Here is a 21,315-nt window from a genome sequence, read left to right as displayed (position 1 = left end):
AGCCTGGAGCAGAGCAGAGAGCTGAGTGAGGCCGGAGTCGTGGAGCTCTATGTGGGAGAGCGTGGCGGCTCGATTGAGATTTGTGAGTGTCTAAACTCGGGGAGCGAGAGCGTGGCGGCTCGATGCGGTCGTAGTCTGCTGTCTGCTCTGTGTCGAAGCTGTAGCGTCGTGGGTTGATTAGGACTGTACACGCCGAGTACTACATTGTTGACTGTGGAAATTGTAGTCTGGTACCAAAAGATGTAGGCAGTGTGTGGACAAGCTCGGTGTAGCAGGAGAGAAGAATGTGCATAATTGTTGCGTCCTTGGGTCGCTGGTGGAGCATTTAGATCCGGGGCGGATGGGCTCGGGCACCAGGACATTAGGAGGTAATGTAGGCACGTAGTTTAGGACAACGAGGTAATCACTGCTAGAGCTGAATTGTCCTGGAGGCGACGAAGAGTCGGAAACGCAAGCTGTAAGTCCTGTACTGCGCAAAGTGCTTGAGTCGGCAGAGTATCAGAATGCAGTGAACGTGTAGATGAATCTGACGAAAGAGCAGCTTTCGTGGGCGCCCCTGTAGAGCAAGCAGTGCCCTGGCAGCGACGGAGAGTCGGCAGGAAAGGCTCTAGATCACACGTTATGTAGTTACTGATGAAGCTGCCAGATGAGTGAGTAGTGATCGTGGAGCAGCAAGCCGTAGTAGATGAAAATGCAGAGACGATCGCCATGAAAATCATAGCTATGGCAAGGGTGTTGGCAATGTTCCATGACAGGTGGCTGCGGTCCACAACAAGCAGCAGCAGTGGAGGTCCAGTGAGAGTCCATGTTGTAGTCCATCGTGGCTGGGTATCGTCGAAACTCTCTGAGGTCACCAATGTAACGGTTCTATTGTTACGTAATGTATGGTGACAAATAAACACAGACACTAAGATACTATATATATATTTGGTCGAATATACAGAAGTACACAGGTGATACTTTGGTGTGAGTTGAGCGTCGGTACAGTATCTCGCAAGTGTCTGCTCTAGACCACACTTGAAAGTAGACTAGCCAATGTTCGCTACACCGCTGCTTATATTGCTCGGGCAACACCTCACCGTGTTGCCCGGGCAACGCCTCACCTCATTCATCTCCAAAGGTTGAAAGGAATATTAACACTATATTTGGAGCGAGTATATTATTGGGATAATCTACTCGCTACAACTGCCTCTCCCCCTCAAGGCCTCACTGCCTCTCCCCCCTCAAGGCCTCACTGCCTCTCCCCCTCAAGGCCTCACTGCCTCTCCCCCTCAAGGCCTCACTGCCTCTCCCCCTCAAGGCCTCACTGCCTCTCCCCCTCAAGGCCTCACTGCCTCTCCCCCTCAAGGCCTCACTGCCTCTCCCCCTCAAGGCCTCACTGCCTCTCCCCCTCAAGGCCTCACTGCCTCTCCCCCTCAAGGCCTCACTGCCTCTCCCCCTCAAGGCCTCACTGCCTCTCCCCCTCAAGGCCTCACTGCCTCTCCCCCTCAAGGCCTCACTGCCTCTCCCCCTCAAGGCCTCACTGCCTCTCCCCCTCAAGGCCTCACTGCCTCTCCCCCTCAAGGCCTCACTGCCTCTCCCCCTCAAGGCCTCACTGCCTCTCCCCCTCAAGGCCTCACTGCCTCTCCCCCTCAAGGCCTCACTGCCTCTCCCCCTCAAGGCCTCACTGCCTCTCCCCCTCAAGGCCTCACTGCCTCTCCCCCTCAATGCCTTCCTCATAACATGAGAACAGCAGGCTATGGAGGAGGGGGAGCTACTAACGGGGTCGGGAACTACTAACGGGGTGGAGGCTGTGTAGAGGCGGACATGTCTGTCAGCGCCTGCTCACATATGCCAACTGTGCATAATTCATAAATAAAACTATATTTGTTTAATTAATAAATAGGAAATCATATAACATGTTAATGATTAATAATGTATATTAATATATGAAAATTAACATTTTGGCATAAATATTTTACAACTAAGATTACAATTTGTAATACAATATGAGCGATAAGTTTGGCAACCAACTACGAGGCAATAAGGGCCTCGTGGCCTGGTGGATAGCGCGCAGGACTCGTAATTCTGTGGCACGGGTTCGATTCCCGCACGAGGCAGAAACAAATGGGCAAAGTTTCTTTCACCCTGAATGCCCCTGTTACCTAGCAGTAAATAGGTACCTGGGAGTTAGTCAGCTGTCACGGGCAGCTTCATGGGGGTGGAGGCCTGGTCGAGGACCGGGCCGCGGGGACACTAAAGCCCCGAAATCATCTCAAGATAACCTCAAGATAACCATCGCCTGGTCAGCAAATCCTTCCTTACTTCCTCCCTCACCACTACTCCTACAGAGAGGGGGGGATGAGAATTAGTGAGAAAGGGAGGGAGGGAAAGGCAGTCAGACAGCCAGCCTGCCTGCCTGCCTGCCTGCTAGCTTGCCTGCCAGCCTGCCTGCCTGCTAGCTTGCCTGCCAGCCTGCCTGCCTGCCTGCTAGCCTGCCTGCCTGCCTGCCTGCCTGCCTGCCTGCTAGCCTGCCTGCCTGCCTGCCTGCCTGCCTGCCTGCCTGCCTGCCTGCTAGCCTGCCTCTCTGCCTGCCTGCCTGCCTCTCTGCCTGCCAGCCAGCCTGCCTGCCAGCCAGCCTGCCTGCCTGCCTGCCTGCCTGCCTGCCTGCCAGCCTGCCTGCCTGCCTGCCTGCCTGCCTGCCTGCCTGCCTGCCTGCCTGCCAGCCAGTCAGCCTGCCTGCCTGACAGCCAGCCAGCCAGCCAGCCAGCTAGCCAGCCAGCCAGCCAGCCAGCCAGCCAGCCTCTCTGCCTGCCTGCCTGCCTGCCTGTGCCAATCCCTGCCAGCCTACAGAGAGGGGGGGATGAGAATTAGTGAGAAAGGGAGGGAGGGAAAGGCAGTCAGACAGCCAGCCTGCCTGCCTGCCTGCCTGCTAGCTTGCCTGCCAGCCTGCCTGCCTGCTAGCTTGCCTGCCAGCCTGCCTGCCTGCCTGCTAGCCTGCCTGCCTGCCTGCCTGCCTGCCTGCCTGCTAGCCTGCCTGCCTGCCTGCCTGCCTGCCTGCCTGCCTGCTAGCCTGCCTCTCTGCCTGCCTGCCTGCCTCTCTGCCTGCCAGCCAGCCTGCCTGCCAGCCAGCCTGCCTGCCTGCCTGCCTGCCTGCCAGCCTGCCTGCCTGCCTGCCTGCCTGCCTGCCTGCCTGCCTGCCTGCCTGCCAGCCAGTCAGCCTGCCTGCCTGACAGCCAGCCAGCCAGCCAGCCAGCTAGCCAGCCAGCCAGCCAGCCAGCCAGCCAGCCAGCCTCTCTGCCTGCCTGCCTGCCTGCCTGTGCCAATCCCTGCCAGCCTGCCAGCCTGCTTGCCTGCCTTTCCCTCCCTCCCTAATTCTCCCATCCCCCCCTCACTACTTCCTTCCTGCCTACCTCCCCCTCCCTTTCTCACTAATTCTCCCTCTCTCTCTCTCATACTGCCTTCCATCTAAGCTTCCCCATCCACCCACCAGTCAGCAATCACTGACGCAAAGCGTGCAATTGGAGCCGACATGGTGCACAGATGTTTCTTGATTGTGCAGATATGTAAAACAAAATTACAGAATGAACACTCCAGCCTCGTGACAAATCAAAATAATAGGAACAATAGGCTGTGAATCTGTGAAATCACAGGGTAGAAGGCGGCAAACTGGACCATCTCCCACCCATCACCACGGGCCGGCGCGACGCTTGGCGGACCGCTTCCTACACGAACATTGTTCGTGTAGCATGACTCCCCAACCCCAATCGGGAAACTGGAAGTTTCGGGTAACTAAAGTTCAGAAACCAAGTGGTGCTCTGTATACTCTTTTCAACTTTGCCAGCTCAATTCTCGTCCTAATTCTTTCATTTTGGTATCATTGTGCTCCCAATAGAATTCCCTACAGGAGTATATGCATATAAAGCATATACATTGCGACGTACCTCCCGCAGCAATCGGAGAAAGTGGCAGCGCGTTAGCAGCGAGCGCTCAAAAGCAATAAAATGTGTATACTCTTTTCAACTTTGTTACCTCAATTCTTGTCCTAGGTCTTTCACTTTGGTATCAATGTGTTCACAATAAAATTCCCTACAGGAGTACATGCATATAAAGTCCAAAACCGAGGAGCGCCCTTCCCAAAGCAAAGTAAAAATCTGGCCAAATTTGTACATTTTGACGCCATACTGCGTCATTATCGAACGTTCGTCTACTAAATTTTTTACGCCATACTGCATCGTTAATGTTAAAACTTTGGGTCCCTGTTCTAAACTTAAACATATTGCATGCTTAATATGTTTTCCTCTGCTCCAGGTTTATTAAACACAAATGGTTACATTCACCTCGTATACTCTCTTGACAGCAATTATAAAAATATAATGATACCACTACACACACAAATCACATTAAAGTGATGCATCAAATGAACAAATCCACAAGGGCCGTGATGAGGGTTCAAACCTACGTACGAGAGGATACCAGACGCCTCGTAGCCTGGTGGATAGCGCGCAGGACTCGTAATTCTGTGGCGCGGGTTCGATTCCCGAACGAGGCAGAAACAAATGGGCAAAGTTTCTTTCACCCTGAATGCCCCTATTACCTAGCAGTAAATAGGTACCTGGGAGTTAGTCAGCTGTCACGGGCTGCTTCCTGGGGGTGGAGGCCTGGTCGAGGACCGGGCCGAGGGGACACTAAAGCCCCGAAATCATCTCAAGATAACCTCAAGAATCTCAAGACAAGACGCGCCTTAATCGACTGTGCCACGACATTGTCAAAAGAATTGCAACCCGGAGTGCAACTGCCCTCACACGGATCCTGCAGTCTCTCCAAGAGACAGACCCGGGTTTGACCATGTCGTGGCACAGTCAATTAAAGTGCATCTGGGATCCTCTCAGACGTAGGTTCAAAGCCTCATCATGGCCCTTGTGGATTTGTTCATAATGCTACCAGATTTTCCTAGCCCAATGTTGTATGTACAGTACATTAAATGTTTACAATGGCATTTTTAAATACTACCCATATGAAACATCTGTTTCATAAAGTTGGCACTAATACAAGCATGGTCCAACATGAAGGTCCACAGTACGAGCCAATTTCTGTACGCACTAGTAAGTGGTCAACAAAGTTGGCTAATATTAAAATGGTCAATGGGTTCAATTCCCAGATAGGGAGAGGTTTGTATGCATTTTCTTATACCTTATGCCTCTGTACACCAAATGGTCCATAGATACTCAGGAGTTAGGCAACTGTTGTGGGCTGTACCTCAAGGAAGATGATGGCCTATGGGGACTGCAATAACCCTAACAAACTTCATGTCCCTATTAATGGGAAATCAAATCCAACCAAATTTCATCACCGTATCAAGGAGGTGTATGAACCTATTGTTAAGACAAGCAAAATAGGTCTGGATGAGGTGCAATGCCTTCAATAATGATACGACAGGAGATGAAGATTAGCAGCAGTGCAGGCACATAAATACTACTACTACAAATAAAACTCCATGGCACCTACTTGTCTACACATCTTTGGAAACCAACAACATACTACCCAACAGTTTAAAAGTAAATTATTGGACAGGGTCCCACAAAAAACACTGCTTAAGAAGCTGGAACAGCTGGGAGGAGTGCGAGACACTGGAGTAGAAGAGGGACAATTTAGCACATATAACACACACAAAGATGAGGGAAACAAATGTTATCAGACTGGAGTAACTATGTAATGGGGGAGTGCCACAGTGATCAGTACTAGCCACAATAATGTTTAAAGTCTATATCAATAACGTACCAGAAACAATCCAAAGTTACATATACAGTATGTGTGTGTGAATGTGATGTTAACATCCCAAAGGATTCTAAAAGAATGCTTTATCAACAACACAACATGACAGGCCGAGTGACTGGAGTAAATGATGATTGATGAAATTTTGTGGAAAAACATTTAGCACTGGAGTGGAAACAAATGAGTATAGGTTTCCATGTTACCTACTGCCTCTGCAACAGTACACTAATGAAAAACAGGAAGAGGAACTTTGCAGTGACTTACACATATTACATCAGGACTATATCAATAGGAGAGCGAGGCCTCTGTAATGACAGTCATCCTATGAGTAATATTTGAGAACATAGATGGTGCAATGATGAAAAAATAGTTATCACTTATTACAACAAAAAATAGAATATACAGGGTAGCAAAATTAGAGAGTTAAAAGGTAAGCAACAAAATAAACTCCCAGAACAAAGACACTGTATTTATGAATATAGATGAGGTTAGAATTCCTGGATGACAAAATATAGAATGAGATGACATGCATACAAGATCAACAAACACCAATCAGAGAGAACATGCAAAAACCTTTAACCCCTTAACTGCTCGGCTTCCAAATATGACACCCCCCAGTGTGCAGGAAATAAATTCTCAAAAAAATTCTTTTGTTTTTTTAAAGTGTCAAAAACCCTTCCTTCAGAATGGGTATGTCCAAAAAAATTCAAAATTGTACTTGCTTTGGCTACTTTGGTCCGTAAGTTGGCGTGTGACGACATCATTCCCCGTTCACCCGTGATGTACGCTCCCGGAACAAGAATGTAACAACTCTTGTATATATCTCAAAAAAAAAAAAAAAAAAAAAAACAGTAGGGCGCCTGGGGCGGGGCGTGTGAGTTGCCGCGAATATATTTCTGTTCATTTTTTGCACACAGTTCCAAATCCATTTTATTTGTTTTTACATGCTAATCCTATGTATAATAAACACGTACACTATATTATGGCAGCAAAACATCCGTACTGTCCGAAGACACTGTGTTACGTGCATGACACTTGTGTATATGTATGTTGCACATATTTACCATGTATCATGCTAATTTATGTATATATACAATCTATTTACACACTATATACTGTCACACAGTATATACATTCACCATAAACACACTCAGAACTCTGCAAGTGTGAGCTGCCACACCCAGCCAGCCAGTCCTCCCTCTCTCCTCCAACATCGTACTCGCCATCACCCCTCCTCCCACCATACTGTTACGGTTTTTATTACACTATTTACATATGTTATGTATACCTATCTACATGTTTTATTCACCAGAACTATGCAAGTAAGCCGGTATTGTGTCCAAACAGTACAGTGGCCACCATACACTGCATGAGAAAGCAGACAGCAGACGACGCTACGATTACGACGTCACCTCCCTCACCAAAATAGCTCCACTCAACATACTCCTGTTGCTGTTATTACACTATATACAGACACACACACACATTGTATATACCCACGTACATGTGTGTTCCCCATAGCGAACCACGAAGCTAGTATGGTGAGCAAAACAAGAGTGGCTGCCACACAGTGAGGCTACCTCAATTCTCTCCCTTCCTCCCTCCCTCACCAAAATTCCTCCTTCAACAATACTACGCGCAACGCTAATTATAACCACAATCCTGGTCACTAATTCCCGTAAATGGATTGATTGAAAATTGACCACAAGTTTATTTTGAAAAGGAACCTAAGAAGTCGTTTGAAGATTCCTAGATGGACGAAATAATGCTGTGGTGCTGTGGCTAGCACTGTGAACATCTTGAACAGCATTGAATCACTGATATTTGAACATTGTACCCAGTCATTATCACACTCAGGCTCTTCTATAATACTATCATGGCTAAATAATACAGGTGTTATTTATTTATATTATATATATATATATATATATATATATATATATATATATATATATATATATATATATATATATATATATATATATATATATATATATATATATATATGTGTGTGTGTGTGTGTGTGTGTGTGTGTGTGTGTGTGTCGTACCTAATAGCCAGAACGCACTTCTCAGCCTACTATGCAAGGCCTAATTTGCCTAATAAGCCAAGTTTTCATGAATTAATGTTTTTTCGACTACCTAACCTAACTTTTTCGGCTCCCTACCCTAACGTAACCTATAAAGATAGGTTAGGTTAGGTTAGGTAGGGTTGGTTAGGTTCGGTCATATATCCACGTTAATTTTAACTCCAATAAAATAAAAGTGACCTCATATATAATGAAATGGGTAGCATTATCATTTCATAAGAAAAAAAATAGAGAAAATATATTAATTCAGGAAAACTTGGCTTATTAGGCAAATCGGGCCTAGCATAGTAGGCTGAGAAGTGCATTCTGGCTACTAGGTACGATATATATATATATATTTATTTAATTTATTTATTTTGACATTATTAGGCGATGCTGTGGTCACACGCTGAACAGCAGTGCTGTGCGCTCATGCTGCGAGCACCAGCCTTGGTTGCTCACTCACTACTGAGGCTCTCACACCCAGGAATGTGGACCATGATTTTTTTTAAAGATGGAGTCTGTTTACAAGAGCCCTGAGGAAGCTGATGTGAACCCCATGTAGCCCTGGGAGTTTTGAATGGAATGCGAAAAATACAAATACCTGGAGGCGCGTAGCGCACCCCAGACATGGGCCTGCAGGCGCGTTGCGCAGTTAAAGGGTTAAAGGAGTATGGAAGGTAAGATGTTACATACACTACTTTAGTCCCCGACACCAATAAATTAGAACAAATTGAAAAAATGGTCACCCGGCATCTAATCAATAAGATAACTTTAACTGTACTTTACCTGTAGAACCCTTTGGACTTCGTATGTCAAGACAGAGCCTCTCAATAAACTGATCTGCATTTATATCTTCAACACTTATGTGGGATCCACATTTATGCAATAAATTGCAGAACACATCAAGTGCCACTGGACGAACTTTGTTGGACTTGTCCACATTGTACAGGAACAAAGTATATTTCTGAAAATGCAAAGTGATAATTGTAGGATATGAAAGTAGACTAGAGGTCAAAATGGCATAACACGATACAAATTAAGTACATCCATACTTCGTCAAATGCTTGGGATGCATTCCTGAAAAAGGGAGTGTTAACCGAAGCAGTGCTAAAAAGGAACTTTATAGCATAATCCTTATGAAGATGCATTCCTGACCATAATTTACTACCTATATCAATCTCAGCCTGTCCTCCAAAAATGGGGAGATAAATGTAACAGCCCCATAAGTGCAATTATGTACTATGTGTGACAGTCAGGAATTGTACTTATTTACACTTAGTATTAAATTGTACTGTCAAATATATTGTGAATATTTGAGTTTACCTGAAAAGCTAAATAGAAAACCACTACCTAACCTAACCATCTTAGCTTTTGAAGGTAAGCATTTTATTGCTTCTTAACCCCTTAACTGCGTTGCCTCCAAATGTGACACCCCCGCAGTGCGCAGGAAATAAATTCTCTGGAAAAAATTCTTTTTTCTTTTTAAAGTGTCAAAAACCCTTTACTCAGTATGGGTATGTAAAAAAAAAGTCGAGATTGTACTTACTTTGGCTGCTATGGGGTCCGGAAGTTGGGGCGTGACGTCATCATTCCCCGTGCGCCCGTGCCGTAAGCTCTCGGGGGCGGTGGGGTGCTCGGGGCGGGGCACACGAGTTGCCGCGAATATATTTTCGTTCATTTTTTCCGCACCTTTCCAAATACATTTTCATTGTTTTTATGTGCCAATCCAATGTATAATGAACACGTACACTATAATATCGCAGTACAACATCCGTACTGTCCGTAGACACTGTGTTACGTGCATGAAACTTGTGTACACATATGCAGCACATATTTACTATGTACCATGCTAATTTGTGTATATATACAATCTATTTACACACTATATACATTCACCATCAACACATTCAGAACACCGCGTAGCAGCTGCTTCGTATGAGCCAATAGCAGCTGCCTCGTATGGGCCAATATCAGCTGCCTCGTATGGGCCAATAGCAGCTTCCCCGTATGGGCCAAGAGCAGCTGCCTCGTATGGGCCAATATCAGCTGCCTCGTATGGGCCAATAGCAGCTGATCCGTATGGGCCAATAGCAGCTGATCCGTATGGGCCAAGAGCAGCTGCCTCGTATGGGCCAATAATAGGAGTAATATATAGGCCACCAAATTTAGACAGAATGGAAGCAAAGCATCTATGGGATGAAATATCTAGAGCATCTAGATCTAACAGTATTTATGTCATGGGTGACTTTAATTTTAGCGGAATAAACTGGTTGAACAAAACAGGGAATAGTGAAGCAGAAGATTTTCTAGAATTAATTGACGATTGCTTTCTTACGCAACACATTAAGGAACCAACACGGGAAAATAATATTTTAGATTTAGTGTTAACTAACAGGGAAACGCAAATTAATGACATCGAAATAGGGAGTGAGCTAGGGAGCAGTGATCACAAAGAAATCAGATTTAGCATAGAATGGAATAGACCAGTAGGAGAAAATTCTGTTAAAGTGCCAGATTTTCGAAAAGCTGATTTTAATAGCCTAAGAAATTTTTTGGGTCAAATTGATTGGAAAGGCTTGGGTATGGGGTGTGGGCCGGTCTTGGAGCGAGACATGAACCCAGCGATAGGTGACTTAAATGGGGATTTCGATGTGGATTCAATATATAACTTATTTAAGAATATTCTAAACAAAGCACAGGAACGTAGTATACCATACAAATTGAATAGATCGTATACTAATGACCCAAAGTGGATAACAAAGAATTTGAAGAACCTTATAGGTAAAAAGAGAGCTTGGTACAAAAGGATTAAAAATGGGGAGGTCTCTTTAGAACAGGAATTCGTACAACTGGTTAGAAATGTTAAAAAAGAGATAAGGAAAGCAAAAAGAAACTATGAAGTTCGCATAGCAGGGCAAGCAAAGACAAATCCTAAAGGGTTTTTTCAGTTATATCGTACTAAGACTAGGGAAAGGATAGGTCCATTAAAAACTGAGACAGGTCAAATAACAGATAGTGATGAAGAGATGAGTAGTATTTTTAATAAATATTTTGTATCTGTATTTACTAAAGAGGAACTTAACAATATGCCTTCAGCCGAACAAGTCTATGTGGGTGGGGACGAGGACAGGTTGACGAGTTTAGCAGTTACCAGGGAGGATGTTCTTAAACAAATAGTAAAACTCAAACCAAACAAATCCCCAGGGCCGGATGAAGTGTTTGCTAGGGTGCTTAAAGAATGCAAAGAGGAGCTTTGTGACCCACTGTCAACCATATTTAATAAATCAATAGAGTCAGGCAGAGTGCCAGAGTTTTGGAAAGTTGCTAATGTGATACCAGTTTTTAAGAAAGGAGATAGATCACTTGCGTCTAACTATCGACCAATTAGCCTAACGTCTATTGTGGGAAAGTTACTCGAATCTATAATAGCAAATAAAATTCGTCTTCATCTTGAAAAACATAAATTAATAATTGAGTCGCAACATGGTTTTATAAATGGCCGTTCATGTTTAACAAATTTGTTATCTTTTTATTCTAGCATTGTTGAGGCAGTTGATAGTGGTAAGGATTGCGATGTTGTATACCTTGACTTTAGCAAAGCTTTTGATACAGTGCCACATGAAAGACTGATTAAAAAAATAGAGTCTCATGGTATTGGGGGTGCTATATTAAGCTGGATTAGGGCATGGCTATACCAAAGGAAACAGAGAGTTAGTATAAATGGAATCAAGTCAGAGTGGGAAAATGTTGTAAGTGGAGTGCCTCAAGGCTCTGTCCTGGGACCTCTGTTGTTTATAATATATATAAATGATTTAGATTCAGGTTTGAGTAGCAACATTTGCAAATTTGCCGATGATACGAAAATCGGTAGGGAAATTAATTCGGAGGAGGACTCACTATCACTTCAAGTTGATCTAGATAGGGTTTTGAAATGGTCAAAGGATTGGCAGATGCAGTTTAATGCTGATAAATGTAAAGTTCTGAGGTTAGGTAATGATGATAGAGTTACAAGATACGAGCTAGATGGTGTTGTGATTGCGAAGTCGGATTGCGAAAGGGATCTGGGAGTTATGATTAATAAGAATTTAAAACAAAAGGATCAATGCATAAATGTTCGTAATAAGGCAAATCGGACACTTGGATTTATTAATCGCAGCGTTAGTAACAAGACACCTGGTGTGGTTCTCAAGCTATATCTTGCTCTAGTTAGGCCCCATTTAGATTATGCAGTTCAGTTTTGGTCGCCATATTATAGAATGGATATAAATTCACTTGAACGTGTCCAGCGTAGGATGACTAAGTTAATTCCCCAAATTAGAAATCTTTCATATGAAGAAAGATTAACAAAGCTTAAGTTGCATTCACTGGAAAGGCGAAGAGTTAGGGGTGACATGATAGAGGTTTACAAGTGGATGAATGGACATAACCGGGGGGATATTAATAGGGTATTAAAAGTATCAACACAGGACAGAACACGAAACAATGGATATAAATTGGATAAGTTTAGATTTAGGAAAGACTTGGGTAAATACTGGTTCAGTAACAGGGTTGTTGATTTGTGGAACCAATTGCCGCGTAACATTGTGGAGGTGGGGTCCCTCGATTGTTTCAAGCACGGGTTGGACAAGTATATGAGTGGGATTGGGTGGTTATAGAATAGGAGCTGCCTCGTATGGGCCAATAGGCCTTCTGCAGTTACCTTTGTTCTTATGTTCTTATGTTCTTAATAGCAGCTACCTCGTATGGGCCAATATCAGCTGCCTCGTATGGGCCAATATCAGCTGCCTCGTATGGGCCAATAGCAGCAACCTCGTATGGGCCAACATCAGCTGCCTCGTATGGGCCAATAGCAGCTACCTCGTATGGGCCAATATCAGCTGCCCCGTATGGGCCAATAGCAGCTACCTCGTATGGGCCAACATCAGCTGCCTCGTATGGGCCAATATCAGTTGCCTCGTATGGGCCAATATCAGCTGCCTCGTATGGGCCAATATCAGCTGCCTCGTATGGGCCAATAGCAGCTACCTCGTATGGGCCAACATCATCTGCCTCGTATGGGCCAATATCAGCTGCCTCGTATGGGCCAATAGCAGCTGCCCCCGTATGGGCCAATAGCAGCTGCCCCATATGGGCCAATAGCAGCTGCCCCGTATGGGCCAATAGCAGCTGCCCCATATGGGCCAATAGCAGCTGCCTCATATGGGCCAATAGCAGCATTTGGCCATGAACACATTCAGAACACCTCGAGTGAGAGCAGCCACACCCAGCCAGTCTCCCTCACTCCAACATCTTACTCGCCAACATTGCTCCTCCCACCATATTGTTATTGCTCTTATTACACATGTTCTATATATACCTATCTACATGTTTTATTTACCAGAACTATGCAAGTAAGCCGGTATTGTGTCCAAACAGTACAGTGGCCACCATACACTGCATGAAAAATCACACAGCAGACGACGCTACGATTACGTCACCTCCCTCACCAAAATAGCTTCTCTCAACATTCTCCGGTTGCTGTTCTTACTCTATATACACACACTATATATACCCATGTACATATGTGTTGCCCATAGCGAACCACTAAGCTAGTATGGTGAGCAAAACAAGAGTGGCAGCCACACACACGATGAGGCTACCTCAATTCTCGCCCTCCCTCCCTCATCAAAATTCCTCCTTCCACATACTACGCACAACGCTAATTATAGCCACAATCCTGCTATTATCACAATCCTGGTCACTAATTCCTGTAAATGAATAATTGACCACACGTTTATTTTGAAAAGGAACCTAAGAAATCATTTGAAGATAACTAGATGAACGAAATAATGCTGTGGTGCTGTGGCTAGCGCTGTGAACATCGTGAACAGCATTGAATCATTGATATTTGAACATTGTCCCCAGTCATTATCACACTCAGGCTCTAATATAACACTATCATAGCTAAATAATACAAGTTATATATATATTTTGACATTATTTGGCGATGCTGTGGTCACATGCTGAACAGCAGTGCTGTGCGCTCATGCTGCGAGCGCCAGCCTTGGTTGCTCACACACTACTGAGGCTCCCACACCCGGGAATGTGGACCACGATTTTTTTTAAAGATGGCGTCTGTTTACAAGAGCCCTGAGGAAGCTGATGTGAACCCCATGTAGCCGCGGGAGTTTTGAATGGAACGTGAAAAATACAAATACCCGGAGGCGCGTTGCGCAAACCAGACGTGAGCCTGCAGGCGCGTTGCGCAGTTTAAGGGTTAATTACAATTACTACTTAACCTATAGCTATATTGATATTACAGTTTTATAAAACAAATAAAACAAAACTAAAATATTTAAATAAATTGTAAAGTAACTCGGGTATTTTCAAATTTTGTATAAAATCTCAATTTGTTTAATAAAATTGAAAAAGAAATTGCTGATATTTAAAACTTGTGTATAGCAAACTGAACTTTAAAACTTCATCCTAAAATTCTGAGTGTCTTAACAGAAAACGAGGAGAAATAAATGGGGAGATAAATGTACCAGTCCCATAAGTGCAACTATGTACTATGTATGACAGTCAGGAAATGTACCTATTACACTTAGTATTAAAACGTACTGTCAATTCAGAGGATGGGTTGATCAATCTACTGTATAAAAGGTCCATTGGGTAACTGGAACAATAATAAAGATGCATCAAAGATGATGATGTTTGGCAATATTTTTATTTTTTAAATATGAAGTGATTAATAAACACTGTAGGTACTGTACTCATATTCTTTAAATAAAAACAACACTTTCCACCCACACGTTATGGAATGTGGAATTGGAGAACATAGACCCCACACAACCTATAAATTATGTGAGAAATCTTTAAAGAATTCTGATAAAGAAAAGGATCTAGGGGTGGTTTTAGATAGAAAAATGTCACCTGAGGACCACATTAAGAACATTGTGCGAGGAGCCTATGCTACACTTTCTAACCTTAGAATTGCTTTTAAATACATGGATGGAGAAATACTAAAGAAATTGTTCACGACTTTTATTAGACCAAAGCTGGAATATGCAGCGGCCAATAGCAGCTGATCCGTATGGGCCAATAGCAGCTGATCCGTATGGGCCAAGAGCAGCTGCCTCGTATGGGCCAATAGCAGCTACCTAGTATGGGCCAATATATGAGTACAGTTGCTCATGGTATTGGGGGTGCTATATTAAGCTGGATTAGGGCATGGCTATACCAAAGGAAACAGAGAGTTAGTATAAATGGAATCAAGTCAGAGTGGGAAAATGTTGTAAGTGGAGTGCCTCAAGGCTCTGTCCTGGGACCTCTGTTGTTTATAATATATATAAATGATTTAGATTCAGGTTTGAGTAGCAACATTTGCAAATTTGCCGATGATACGAAAATCGGTAGGGAAATTAATTCGGAGGAGGACTCACTATCACTTCAAGTTGATCTAGATAGGGTTTTGAAATGGTCAAAGGATTGGCAGATGCAGTTTAATGCTGATAAATGTAAAGTTCTGAGGTTAGGTAATGATGATAGAGTTACAAGATACGAGCTAGATGGTGTTGTGATTGCGAAGTCGGATTGCGAAAGGGATCTGGGAGTTATGATTAGTAAGAATTTAAAACAAAAGGATCAATGCATAAATGTTCGTAATAAGGCAAATCGGACACTTGGATTAAAGAACATAGATAAGTAAATAAAGTTATTAATCGCAGCGTTAGTAACAAGACACCTGGTGTGGTTCTCAAGCTATATCTTGCTCTAGTTAGGCCCCATTTAGATTATGCAGTTCAGTTTTGGTCGCCATATTATAGAATGGATATAAATTCACTTGAACGTGTCCAGCGTAGGATGACTAAGTTAATTCCCCAAATTAGAAATCTTTCATATGAAGAAAGATTAACAAAGCTTAAGTTGCATTCACTGGAAAGGCGAAGAGTTAGGGGTGACATGATAGAGGTTTACAAGTGGATGAATGGACATAACCGGGGGGATATTAATAGGGTATTAAAAGTATCAACACAGGACAGAACACGAAACAATGGGTATAAATTGGATAAGTTTAGATTTAGGAAAGACTTGGGTAAATACTGGTTCAGTAACAGGGTTGTTGATTTGTGGAACCAATTGCCGCGTAACATTGTGGAGGTGGGGTCCCTCGATTGTTTCAAGCACGGGTTGGACAAGTATATGAGTGGGATTGGGTGGTTATAGAATAGGAGCTGCCTCGCATGGGCCAATAGGCCTTCTGCAGTTACCTTTGTTCTTATGTTCTTAATATCGGCTGCCTCGTATGGGCCAATATCAGCTGCCTCGTATGGGCCAATAGCAGCAACCTCGTATGGGCCAACATCAGCTGCCTCGTATGGGCCAATAGCAGCTACCTCGTATGGGCCAATATCAGCTGCCCCGTATGGGCCAATAGCAGCTACCTCGTATGGGCCAACATCAGCTGCCTCGTATGGGCCAATATCAGTTGCCTCGTATGGGCCAATATCAGCTGCCTCGTATGGGCCAATATCAGCTGCCTCGTATGGGCCAATAGCAGCTACCTCGTATGGGCCAACATCATCTGCCTCGTATGGGCCAATATCAGCTGCCTCGTATGGGCCAATAGCAGCTGCCCCCGTATGGGCCAATAGCAGCTGCCCCATATGGGCCAATAGCAGCTGCCCCGTATGGGCCAATAGCAGCTGCCCCATATGGGCCAATAGCAGCTGCCTCATATGGGCCAATAGCAGCATTTGGCCATGAACACATTCAGAACACCTCGAGTGAGAGCAGCCACACCCAGCCAGTCTCCCTCACTCCAACATCTTACTCGCCAACATTGCTCCTCCCACCATATTGTTATTGCTCTTATTACACATGTTCTATATATACCTATCTACATGTTTTATTTACCAGAACTATGCAAGTAAGCCGGTATTGTGTCCAAACAGTACAGTGGCCACCATACACTGCATGAAAAATCACACAGCAGACGACGCTACGATTACGTCACCTCCCTCACCAAAATAGCTTCTCTCAACATTCTCCGGTTGCTGTTCTTACTCTATATACACACACTATATATACCCATGTACATATGTGTTGCCCATAGCGAACCACTAAGCTAGTATGGTGAGCAAAACAAGAGTGGCAGCCACACACACGATGAGGCTACCTCAATTCTCGCCCTCCCTCCCTCATCAAAATTCCTCCTTCCACATACTACGCACAACGCTAATTATAGCCACAATCCTGCTATTATCACAATCCTGGTCACTAATTCCTGTAAATGAATAATTGACCACACGTTTATTTTGAAAAGGAACCTAAGAAATCATTTGAAGATAACTAGATGAACGAAATAATGCTGTGGTGCTGTGGCTAGCGCTGTGAACATCGTGAACAGCATTGAATCATTGATATTTGAACATTGTCCCCAGTCATTATCACACTCAGGCTCTAATATAACACTATCATAGCTAAATAATACAAGTTATATATATATTTTGACATTATTTGGCGATGCTGTGGTCACATGCTGAACAGCAGTGCTGTGCGCTCATGCTGCGAGCGCCAGCCTTGGTTGCTCACACACTACTGAGGCTCCCACACCCGGGAATGTGGACCACGATTTTTTTTAAAGATGGCGTCTGTTTACAAGAGCCCTGAGGAAGCTGATGTGAACCCCATGTAGCCGCGGGAGTTTTGAATGGAACGTGAAAAATACAAATACCCGGAGGCGCGTTGCGCAAACCAGACGTGAGCCTGCAGGCGCGTTGCGCAGTTTAAGGGTTAATTACAATTACTACTTAACCTATAGCTATATTGATATTACAGTTTTATAAAACAAATAAAACAAAACTAAAATATTTAAATAAATTGTAAAGTAACTCGGGTATTTTCAAATTTTGTATAAAATCTCAATTTGTTTAATAAAATTGAAAAAGAAATTGCTGATATTTAAAACTTGTGTATAGCAAACTGAACTTTAAAACTTCATCCTAAAATTCTGAGTGTCTTAACAGAAAACGAGGAGAAATAAATGGGGAGATAAATGTACCAGTCCCATAAGTGCAACTATGTACTATGTATGACAGTCAGGAAATGTACCTATTACACTTAGTATTAAAACGTACTGTCAATTCAGAGGATGGGTTGATCAATCTACTGTATAAAAGGTCCATTGGGTAACTGGAACAATAATAAAGATGCATCAAAGATGATGATGTTTGGCAATATTTTTATTTTTTAAATATGAAGTGATTAATAAACACTGTAGGTACTGTACTCATATTCTTTAAATAAAAACAACACTTTCCACCCACACGTTATGGAATGTGGAATTGGAGAACATAGACCCCACACAACCTATAAATTATGTGAGAAATCTTTAAAGAATTCTGATAAAGAAAAGGATCTAGGGGTGGTTTTAGATAGAAAAATGTCACCTGAGGACCACATTAAGAACATTGTGCGAGGAGCCTATGCTACACTTTCTAACCTTAGAATTGCTTTTAAATACATGGATGGAGAAATACTAAAGAAATTGTTCACGACTTTTATTAGACCAAAGCTGGAATATGCAGCGGTTGTATGGTGCCCATATCTTAAGAAGCACATCAACAAACTGGAAAAGGTGCAACGACATGCCACAAAGTGGCTCCCAGAACTGAAGGACAAGAGCTACGAGGAGAGATTAGAGGCATTAAATATGCAAAAACTAGAAGATAGAAGAAAAAGAGGCGATATGATCACTACGTTCAAAATAGTAACAGGAATAGATAAAATTGATAGGGAAGAATTCCTGAGACTCGGAACTTCAAGAACAAGAGGTCATAGATTTAAACTAACGAAACAAAGCTGCCGGAGAAATATACGAAAATTCACTTTTGTAAACAGAGTGGTAGACAGTTGGAACAAGTTAAGTGAGAAGGTGGTGGAGGCCAAAACCGTCAGTGGTTTCAAAGCATTATATGACAAAGAGTGCTGGGGAGACGGGACACCACGAGCGTAGCTCTCATCCTGTAACTACACTTAGGTAATTACACACAAATTTATGTACAGTGGTACCTCGGAATATGAGTGTCTCCGAATACGAGTTTTTCGGAATACGAGCAGTATTTGCTCTGAAAATGTGCCTTGGAAGGCAAGGGTTGCCTTGGAAGGCAAGGGTTGCCTTGGAAGGCAAGGGTTACCTCGGAAGGCGAGTTTGTTGATACGCGTACAGGCCAACCTAGTGCGTGGTGGTATGGCGATCGTCGCCCTCACCCCTCAGTTTACCAGTGCCTCGCGCCCAGTGACTATCCCACACCAATTCTTCACCCGGATTTTCAGTGTTTTGTTGGATTTTTGGTCATTTGACCATAAAAGTTGTTATTATATATCTCGCCATGGGTCCCAAGAAATCCAGTGGTAAGGTTTAACCGTAAGAAAATAGTGCGCCGTTTCAGGCAATCGAGTGGCAACACTGAAAAGTGTATCCACTTTTCGCTGTCTTGACATTAATTTTCGATGTACGTATTTTAATTTTGTACCAATGTGGAATGTTCTAGAAGAACATAAGTATAAAATGTCACACAAGGATGCATTAGACCGGCACCAAATAAAAAACATCGTCGATTACACGTGTCGTGTCAACAATACAATGGTCTTACCTCGATGGTGCAATGCTATGCTGTTCTCCCAAATAGACTACTGTATGTGGCTGTTAGAGAAAACGGAAATTTCATGGCGGACATTTTCAAACTATCCCAAAGTCAATCTCATAACAAAGAGTTTATAGAAATATTTTTTCTCATGACCCGTGAGCGAGTTCGCTGTGCGACCGCAACACAAAAAGTGGTAACGCTCTCGAGCGCCGTGATAACGCTACAGTGTTAAGAAAATGTGTGAAGTATGGGATTGCCTGTCATTGCCTTCTATCTGCAAGTTCCCGTTGTGCCGGAATTGCCCAGTAGGACAGTTCTGTGGACAAGTCAGCCTCATCACTCCAGTTCATAGTGTACGTGAGTCTGTGTGGAGTTGTATCCACATACTAATTTGGTTTGTGTTTTTCCTTTTAGAAACCCAAACCAAATTCTTTTTGGTGGGGAGGTGTTACGGACCCGAATCCAGCGTCCGAGCACGGAGCAGTGACGACCACGCCATCTGTGGGTCAGCTCCCGAAACCCCCTCCAAATGGACGACGACACCTGGTGAGGACGACGTGTACTGGCCACAAGGGCCAATTTCCAGTCCTGTTCAGCACACAACGCAGCCGCCGCTGACCTCTGGTGAGGTGGTGCTCAGACACCAACGCCATCTATGGAGTGGATAGGTGGGCGTTTGGGTCTGAGCCTGTAAGTGAGGTGCTTTAGTGTATCCCTGTTATTGATGACGTGTCTGCTTACAGAGTCGACCTGGGACTGCTGTAAGGGATGTTGAGTCAGTCTACCCAAGGCAGCCGTCCCCATATCTTGTGCTTTGCTGCAGCAGCTGTGAGTCGCCTCCCGGATGAACACTGTGGTGTTGCCCTGCCAGTGAAGTGGCAGTTGAAAGATTGTCGTACCCGGGACCGACTGCTGGAGACGATTGACCACTGGGGTATTGTGGACAGGAGAGTGATTTGTGGTATCACATGAGGCTCCTGACTAGGGCGCTACCCTAGTATCGCTCGTGGAGTGGCCTGACCAGCGTTGCTGATCCGGAACCTGCCAGCAGTTCTGCTGGACTTGTGGTTGACGGCCTCCACGGCGGTGCCCCAGTGGAACTGTGTTTTGGCTGGCCTGTTTCGGGGGTAGACTCAGCTTGATCGAAGGATTCGTCAAGAGACCACGAGAGCACCGAGGACTTGGCACCGAGAGGATCCAGCGTCTTCAGGAGAAGACGACCGTGTATATACTTCCCCTGTGTAGTGTTAATACCTCTCCCCCTGTGTAACTTTTATATATTACTTATTGGTGAAGGTAATTATAATCTTAAGTTTTTGCCTTTCTTTCCCTTCCCCTTTTATTTTTCTTGCGTCACGGATCTCATCCCTTGAAAGCCACTACTGGCTTGGGGCCGGATACCCTTCCCCTAATAACATCAGAGTACGAACCCAGTTGCGACCCGAGAGGGCCGTAACAACATATATGTCGTACCTAGTAGCCAGAACTCACTTCTCAGCCTACTATGCAAGGCCCGATTTGCCTAATAAGCCAAGTTTTCATGAATTAATTGTTTTTCGACTACCTAACCTAACTTTTTCGGCTACCTAACCTAACCTATAAAGATAGGTTAGGTTAGGTAGGGTTGGTTAGGTTCGGTCACATATCTACGTTAATTTTAACTCCAATAAAAAAAAATTGACCTCATACATAATAAAATCGGCAGCTTTATCATTTCATAAGAAAAAATTAGAGAAAATATATTAATTCAAGAAAACTTGGCTTATTAGGCAAATCGGGCCTTGCATAGTAGGCCGAGAAGTGCGTTCTGGCTACGAGGTACGACATATATATATATATATTTTATTAACCCTTACACTG

At 44.0% G+C, this 21,315-nt stretch overlaps 1 protein-coding gene across 1 annotated transcript in view; it reads right to left on the bottom strand.

Moving 5' to 3' along the window:
* The window catches only part of LOC123764810 (DNA-dependent protein kinase catalytic subunit), a 746,996-nt gene that overhangs the window by 680,388 nt on the left and 45,293 nt on the right, over nt 1-21,315 (bottom strand). The window contains exon 3 of the mRNA XM_069302649.1: nt 8,612-8,789. Coding sequence (XP_069158750.1) covers nt 8,612-8,789 — 178 coding nt within the window. The remainder of the gene's footprint in view (nt 1-8,611; nt 8,790-21,315) is intronic.

This window comes from Procambarus clarkii, chromosome 48, assembly GCF_040958095.1.
Source record: "Procambarus clarkii isolate CNS0578487 chromosome 48, FALCON_Pclarkii_2.0, whole genome shotgun sequence".
Lineage (NCBI taxonomy): Eukaryota > Metazoa > Arthropoda > Malacostraca > Decapoda > Cambaridae > Procambarus > Procambarus clarkii.
This window is presented reverse-complemented; position numbering and strand designations above follow the sequence as displayed.